Source organism: Notechis scutatus, chromosome 2 (assembly GCF_049901735.1).
Source record: "Notechis scutatus isolate UNSWTSFEM ecotype Mainland chromosome 2, rNotScu1.2, whole genome shotgun sequence".
Classification (NCBI taxonomy): domain Eukaryota; kingdom Metazoa; phylum Chordata; class Lepidosauria; order Squamata; family Elapidae; genus Notechis; species Notechis scutatus.
Genome location: NC_142010.1, coordinates 135,635,337 through 135,643,680, shown reverse-complemented (window position 1 = coordinate 135,643,680; position 8,344 = coordinate 135,635,337). Strand labels below are relative to the sequence as shown.

General features: G+C 40.6%; 1 protein-coding gene across 1 annotated transcript; it reads left to right on the top strand.

Moving 5' to 3' along the window:
• The first annotated feature begins 625 nt into the window (after positions 1–625).
• LOC113420209 (aquaporin-5) lies at positions 626–7,858 on the top strand. The gene is made up of 4 exons (XM_026680055.2): positions 626–1,286; positions 3,494–3,658; positions 4,622–4,705; positions 5,859–7,858. The coding sequence occupies exons 1-4, from the start codon at positions 924–926 to the stop codon at positions 6,030–6,032; spliced, it is 786 nt and encodes a 261-aa protein (XP_026535840.1). The 5' UTR covers positions 626–923; the 3' UTR covers positions 6,033–7,858.
• Positions 7,859–8,344: the final 486 nt, after the last annotated feature.

The following is an 8,344-nucleotide window of genomic DNA, read 5'->3' as shown; positions in this document are numbered from 1 at the left end:
ATTTGCTGAGAAATATACCAGAAAGGGCCAATTAAACTGTAAAGCACTGGCGCTCCTGATGCAGCATTCCCTTGGTTGTAAATCAAGAACATTCTTGTCAAATCAGGTATAGTTATAGAAAGAGCTCTTTGCTGCAGAAAACCTGAAATCTATTTGATTTCAGGTTTTCTGCGGCAAAGAACTCTTTTTTTAGTTATACCTGATTCACCAGCTTCCTTGGGAACTCTAGCCTGGGGAGAAATCAGCACATGAGGGCATGGTCTGGCTTTCAGGTTCTCCAGTTTCTTTCCTCTGGAAAGAATTCATTTGGGGGTGGGGGAATATTCCTTTCCCAAAGAATCCAGTTTGGCAAAGCTGCCCACTACAATTGTCCAAGGACTTTCCTTTTAATAAAAGGATTAAAGAAGAAGTAGACCAAAGGTGCCACAATCCAAATGCTGTGGAAAAACAACAACAAATTCCTTTAAAAACAAAAAAGCCTAAGGTTACAAATCAAAGGTGCTTAGAAAAGGAAAAGTGACTGGGGAATGGGAAGGGGCAGAGTAAACAGACTAGGTGCTAATCTGTATGCCATTATGCAATGCTGGGGCTATCTCATGACAGCAAGGCCATTCAACAGAGCTCCATTGTGTGGAGATAAAAATAAGGAAATTAGCATCCAAATTGGAGCTTGCAAACAGGGAAAAAGCTTAGCCTTAGACCTTGCTTGAAGATGGAAAGTTTCCAAATTGCAGAAGAGCAAGTAGAAGAGGGGACTGGCCACCTTCTTGGCTCCACCCACACCTGGGCACAATCCCTTCTTGCTACACCTACAGAGAGAAAGATATATATATATATACATATATCTGCATGGCACAAACTTTTAGACAATCCTTTTACATCTTTGGCCTTATCATCGCCAGTCCACCAGCTCCAGCCCAGCCATGAGGAAAGAAGTCTGCACCGTTGTTTTTCTCCGCGCCGTCTTCACCGAGTTCTTGGCAACCATGATTTTTGTGTTCTTTGGTTTGGGCTCAGCCTTGAAGTGGCCATCGGCCTTGCCAAGTGTCCTTCAGATTTCCCTGACATTTGGCTTGGCAATTGCAACAATGGTACAGACCCTTGGTCATATCAGCGGTGGTCATATCAACCCAGCGGTGACCATCGCCTTCTTCGTTGGGAACCAGATCTCTTTCCTCCGGATGTTGTTTTACATCGTGGCTCAGCTGCTGGGGGCTATTGCTGGTGCAGGCATCCTTTATGGAGTGACCCCCTCCAATGCCCGTGGTAATCTGGCAGCCAATGGGGTAAGTACATCTCTCACAAGGTGGTGGTGGGGTCTAATAATCAGTAGGAGGAATTCTCAGGCAGGTCCAAGGAAAATTTGCTTCTCAGGGGAAAAGAAGTAGCAGCTATTCTGTTCCTGGAAACTGGTGCAAGAGTTTCTTTTCCATTCCCAGAGAGCAGGTGGTACAACAGATGGAACGTAAGAGGGAAATGTTCTGTTATCCTTGGCCCTAGAATTTTGCTAGCATGCATGGAGCTATTTACAAGGCAGAGCTCTTTGCAAATTTCTCCATATCCTAAGAGGATGAGTGAATCGGTTTAAAAAGGAAAGCAAGAAATGCATTAGCTCAATCACTGCCATCGATCAAAGGACCAGCAGGGACAGCGTAAAGAATCTACCTAGAGTTATTGGTTGCTTATTAAAGATTCATTGTTTTCCTTTTGAAAAACTTTTCCCAGTAATTTCAGACTTGGTGCAAATTTGTGCGTGTTGACGTGTGTGTTCTTGGAAAGGCATCAAAAGAATGGGTGCCTAGGATTTACATGCGTGTACACAAGCATACACATACGTATCATTTACTATAATGTTCCTCCAAGCCTCCTGAAAAATATCTTTGGATAATCAGGGTAATCAATTTCGGGTCAATGCAAGGACTGAGGGCTCTGAACAGAAAAGGACGGTCACAGACAGCTACAAACATGTAAAACAGGCCTATCTCAAGATCCCTGGAAAACATCCCAGGGCAGCATTAAATTCATTGAATCCAAGATTTCATCATAATAAATTAGACAGACAATCTGGGAAGCTTGTGAGAAACACTATTAGAGCTGGACAAAAAAAGATATAGAAAACAGCATGGGGATAATATTTGAAGGACCATGTAAAAGCAAATCTCAAGGTTTGTTTGGCTCTTGGTGACTGCAGGGACACATTTAAGTTTTCTTTGCAGCAAAATGGAAATAATTTGCAACACCCATAAACCCCCCTTATTAAATGCAAGTGGGAATTTCAGGTCTCTTCTCTAAGAATTACAATAGAATTTGAGACCGCTTCTATTCAGAACTATGCCATGATTTCAGATTATGGACAATGTCCCCTTATTCCATGTTTTTCCCAAGGACCACTTTATTATTTTTGTAAATAATTCAAGGTGTCAAATACCTAATATACCTTCCTTCTCCTATTTTCCCCAGAACAGTCCTGTGAAGTGGTTTGGGCTGAGAGAAAGTGACTAACCCAAAGTCACCCAGCTGGTTGTCATGTTAAAGCAAAAGTAGGACTCCCCAAGCCTTGGTTTCTAGACTGGTACCTTAACCACTAGATCAAACCGGCTTTTATTTCTCTCTTTATTTCTCCCTTTTATTTCTCCATCACTTCTTACTTCATCAGCACTTATTATCGCAATGATTTACTGGTCAATATTGCATCAATTGTCTAATTACAGCTATTAGAAGAAAAACCTAAGGAGAGAGAACTGAGAGCCTCTTGCCCCATGAAAGCTTTCTATTTGCATTATGACCCCAACTAAAGTAAGCATTTAGGTGGTAAAAAGATATATGTAAATCCACAATGGAAGTTAAAATGAAGTATATTAACAACAGTCTTTTCTAAGTCAAATAATGCAGACTCTTGTGTTAAGTATGATATCAGGACCCATGTAAAAGTCAGGATACCTCCAATTACCCAAAAGAAACTTTAAATCTATTCCAAATTACTGAACAATCTTTTATCTTTCCTTTTGTTATCTTCAACAAGCCCCAATGATTTTAGAGGCCATTTGACATAGATACAACATTATCCAAAGGAAAATATTCCAGATGGGATGAAGGAGACCAGGCTTAATTTCTGTGACCAAGACACTATATGAAAGAGATTTTACGAAATCATTCTTAACGCCCAAAGAACCATGCTCTGTTTTTTTTTGCAGAGCTTTTTAAGCCTCTTAGCTTGCTCTTTTGGGAAGGTGTCTCTAATCTCATACCTCTGCTGAAACTTGGTAAATGGAATTGTTTGTTTGAGGTTAAGGAGCACCACTCCCCAGTGACACAAGAAAAGCCATTATGCAGAATTAATTGCAGATCACATATCAAAAAATTTCAATTACAACACAGTCACAAAGCTCTGTTTCGCGGCATTCACAATTCCTTTTGATTTTTAGCAAAAATGACTTCCTGACAAGAACATACCAGATTAAAGTCTAAACCTGTGTCCTTTTTCTTCAAATAGCTTAGCAACAACACAACAGCAGGTCAGGCTGTGGTCGTGGAGATTATCCTGACTTTCCAGCTTGTCTTGTGCATTTTTGCCTCAACCGACAACCGCCGAAATGACAAAGTGGGATCTCCGTCTCTCTCCATTGGATTGTCAGTCACCCTGGGCTGTCTGGTGGGGGTAAGTGTTGTTGGTGCACATTGTGCAAAAGCCAAAGAAAGGAGCAAATGGAAGGAGCGTAGGACTCATCATTGCCACTCTTGGCTGGTAACCACCCTCAGATCATAAGGTGCTCTAACTATTACAGTCTGTTTGTCCTCCTGTGCAAGCAGCTTGTGTGTGAACTCCAGGGGAATAAGACATCTGTAGCTACAATCTTTTCTGCAAAATAGAACCATTAGGAATATGGGGATTTTCTGAGAATAGGATAACTTCCTGGGCAACGTCTTCCCAATTCTAAGGCACAAAATTTCAAAACAAACTTAGGATCTACTGTAGGCACCGTAGGCCAGGCGTTTCCAACCCACAGCCTGCAGGCCACATACTGTGCATCCTGGACAACTAGTAAAATGGCCTCACAATAAAAAGAATATTTAAAAAATAAAGTTTGTTATTAATACCATACTGTGTTATGTAATTTACCCAAGACAATTCCTCTTCACTCAATGCAGCCCAGGCAACCCAAAGAGCTGGAAACCCAAGTTGTGATCAGAAGCTTTTGTGAGTGGTGTAATTAACCAAATTCAAAACACTCAGTCCTCACAATCCCTTTAGTGCCTGTGTTGAACTTGATGCTGGCTGGTCTTTCCTCCAAATCTCAGCAAAGATGGTAAAGCCTCTGTCTGTAGCATCAAGCCACCAATGGAAGTGCCAAAATCCCTCTTAAACAATGACTCTTCCTTGATTTGTATTGCCTGACCTTTTGTGTTCTCCATGACTGGTGCTGGGAGCAGGATCTATGGGACGCCTTTTAATATTTGGCTGCTGTGATACAAAAAACCAGGTTTCCCTTAATATATGGCAAGATAAGTGGTAGCTGAAGGATCTTCCAGGAGAGGGATCAGACGGATTCTTAGAAAACTCCGCCTTGAAGTGGCAAGGGAATTTTATATGCCTAACCTATTTTCTTGTTCTCCTCTATAGATCTATTTCACTGGCTGCTCTATGAATCCTGCCAGGTCTTTTGGACCTGCGGTTGTCATGAAAAGATTTACCTCTGCTCACTGGGTAAGAAGTGGATTTATCATAGCAGCATAGCTCATAGTAATCAAAATGAAATGGATTGAACCATATTCTTAATGGCAGTTTTCTAGAGGAAGGAATGCTTATTCAGTTAGAAGATGACATAAAACTGGGAAGGATAATTAATACTGAAGAAAATAGAATATCCAAGATATAATAATAAGTTAGAAAAGTGGAATGAAAAGAACAGAATGGAATTTAATACAGATAAATGCAAAGTTCTTCATTAAAAGTAAATAAATCCACAGGTATAGCGTGGGCAATACCTACCTTATTAACATTACATATAAAAAGGACCTTGATGTTGTAGTTTATCAAAGTGAGGGTTGGTCAACAGAAATATAGTTTCCAAATCATAAGAAATGGATTCTTGCACTAAGTAGAAATGGGGTTGGATTATGGTCTATTCCAGATCAGTAACATCATGATCTAATATATAACTCAATATATAACCCAGAAATATTTCAAAAAAATAATAATAGCATTATTCTCTTCTGCTTTGCAACCATGTTGAGCCAAAAGTTCAATAACATTCGTAACAGAACAGGATTTCTGTGTCTCTAGTCTCACATGTTCATATCTCAACTGAAACTGTGGTTCTTAAAATGTGAGCTGAAAAGGCTATGAAATGCAGAAGCCCATGACAATCACCACAAATCTCACTGAAACGTTATTTCCTTCCTTGGAAATTGTGTTTTTGTTTGTCTGTCTTTGTGTTTTGATAAAAAAAGAACCTTCAAATTGATGTAAATTTCATAAGAATCAGAAGACCATCAAGGAATTGATATATACATCACTACCCAGATACATTTCATACTAGCTTCTGAAAAGTCACAGAGATTTTGTACAAGCAGAAACAATTCAATCTTTCTGAAATTCAGAAGCATCATGAAGTAGGCTGTTTCACATAATATGCTAGGTCAAAACAAATTTTATTATGTCTTAATGTGATATTCTGATTCACACAACTTGTTAAAATAATGAATAGCATTTCAGAACCTACCAAACCTACTCAGTCCCATTTAACCAAAACCCGGGTTTAAACAAACCCACCAATGCAGTAAATGTATTACCTGTGCTATGGCTTAGTTGGGGAAATTTGAAAGTCTTTAACTAAATCCTTGTATTGGTTTTTTAGGTGTTCTGGGTTGGACCCATTTCTGGAGGCATTCTAGCTTCTCTGTTGTACAACTACCTTCTGCTTCCTCACTCAATGAATATGTCTGAAAGAGTGGCCATCATCAAAGGTACTTACGAGTCAGAGGAAGAGTGGGAAGAGAAAGAGAAAAGCATGGAAATGTCTTCTCCATAAACAAAGACGATCAGAAGGAGAGGGAGAGAAGGATCCTGATGGCTTGCATGATGATAAACACTCACTGTATACCTTGTAAGCCCAAGAAACTTCCCCCAGTGCCCAGAGGGTCTAAATACTTTCCTAAATAACTGTCTTGAACCTGCGGCTGCATGTATGTGAGTGCATGAGAAAACGTGGCTCATTCAAACAGCAAAAATCAGACAAGGACAGGACCTTCACGTCCTGGGAGTACAAAAATCTGGATGTGCTCCAGGACTGTTCTATCCACATTTTTTTTTTACAACAGGGCACAGTCATTTGTTTAAATATTGACATCTGACTTCATGGCAGGAGTCCAGAATTTGCCACTATAGGTTTATTGATATGCTCCAGACTTTTTTGGGGGGGGGGGGGTGGAGCACAGTGACTTGAGCTCATCTCATCTAGGCATCAATATTTGTCACTTGTTTTGAGATCCGTAGGATATCTTTAATCTTAATATTTAAGGCAGCCAAAATATGAAGCAAAACCCTGGGCTGTGGTTGGCTTGTGAAAGAGGGAAAAACTGACAGCAGCTTTGCACTGAAACCTGTGAGGATTTATAGGAAGTCCCCGAAAGGCAAATCTTTAAAAAAAAGGTAGTACTTTAAGATCCATAAATGGTTTTCTTTTCATAGAATGCCAAGGGAAGCAAGTGTCCTCAGGAAATGCCTTTAGCTATTCCCTTCCTCAAGTGATTTCAGGGTTCAAAGGGAATAGAGCACATCAAAGTTCCTTGCTTTGGCTTAATTTCCATCTTACATAGATTCCCCAAAAGCAACAGACAAAAATCCTTTCAGGGCTGTTCAGTGGAGCTCAGTCTATCTCCCATAGCCATTTAGGTTATCCTGACTCAATTCTTCAATGTTTCTGATGCTGAGAGAGAAGGAGCAGAGAGTGGAGAGTTGCCATCATTAGATCAAGTCAACGGGGGAGATCAGGGGAGATCAGAAGTGCAATTAATTGGTAGAAATGGGACCAGGAGTAGAACCAATAGCGGTAAATGGAAATTGGCTCTGATAGCTGACAACAATGTGCTGGGATTCCAGATACAGACAGAGAAGCAGCATAGGAAGGTGCAATCACACGGGAGTGCGATTCACTTATAATACCTGATGAATCACCATTTCACTCTCCCTTTCCCGCCTCAGGGTAACGCCAAATGGATTCCCTCCCCCTCCCCCCCGCCCTCCACAAAAGAATGAGGATAATTTTAGAAAGAATTCTCCCCAGAATGAGAAAGATATGATTTTTCTTAGCGTTGTGGGGAAAGATCAGGACCAGATAACGTCCATGTGGACAAAATTAAATTGGCTTCAAAAGGGTTCTCTGATGGACCTTAGGAAATTGATATATAGGGCAGGGGGAAGACTCCTTCTCCACTTAAAAATCTTAAATAAACTAATTTGAGCTCAATGTGTGCCTGATTGGGGGGGGGGGGGGCGATCTATTTGCAGAGAAAGATAATCTTATCTGGCAGGCCTAAAGACCAAGAGAAAGTTCCCTGAGTGACAACGGAAGTGGTTCACTTCAAGAGAATGTGAGGAAAGGCCAAACCAAAAGTTGAATTTTAAGAAAGGCTACCACCTTTTATGAGGGGGGAAAGGCGCCTCATTCTCCACTTAAAAGTCCAGAACAAATGTTACACACTTGTCTGCTTTATAACTTAATTTTGGAGGGAACAGGCCATGCCCAACTATTGTTTTTCTGCAAAAGAAGAATGTGTTTTGCCTGGGAGCTTTGTCATTATTTGTTGTATATTGTATTATTTATTATCAATAAAAAAGAAAGGCTGTGTATAATAACCTTTGGCTGAAAGTGTGTGAGATTTAAGGAACAGCATGGGGGAGAAGAGGCAAGGAAGTGAAAATGGCAGCACACCTACACAGTGGATGCGCCATCGTCTTTGTAAATGTATGTCGGTATGTGTACAGAAAAGACAGGGTTTTAATCACACTTAATGCAGCCACCATCTTGTTTCTCCCCCACCTTTCCTCGTCAAGGATATCTGATGAGCCATCTACAAGGAGTCCTCTACTTATGACCACAATTGAACCCTATATTTCTGTTGCTAAGTGAGATTGTTAAGTGAGTTTTGCCCCATTTTATGAACTCCCTTGCCACATTTGCTAAGTGACTCGCTGCAGTTGTTCAGTTAGCAACATGGTTGGCAAGAAAAACCAAAAGTACACATATGACTGGGTGAAACCAGGCTCAATAGCAGTAACTGTGAGAGGGATCTTGGAGTCTTAGTGGACAACCAGCTAAATACCGTGTTTCTCACAAAATAA

Bases quoted from the DNA above. Each gene is read 5' to 3' on its own strand.
- LOC113420209 (XM_026680055.2), top strand. From the start codon at position 924: ATGAGGAAAGAAGTCTGCACCGTTGTTTTTCTCCGCGCCGTCTTCACC. The intron at 1,287-3,493 runs GTAAGTACATCT...TTCTTCAAATAG, and splicing joins GTAATCTGGCAGCCAATGGG to CTTAGCAACAACACAACAGC. The intron at 4,706-5,858 runs GTAAGAAGTGGA...TTGGTTTTTTAG, and splicing joins GATTTACCTCTGCTCACTGG to GTGTTCTGGGTTGGACCCAT.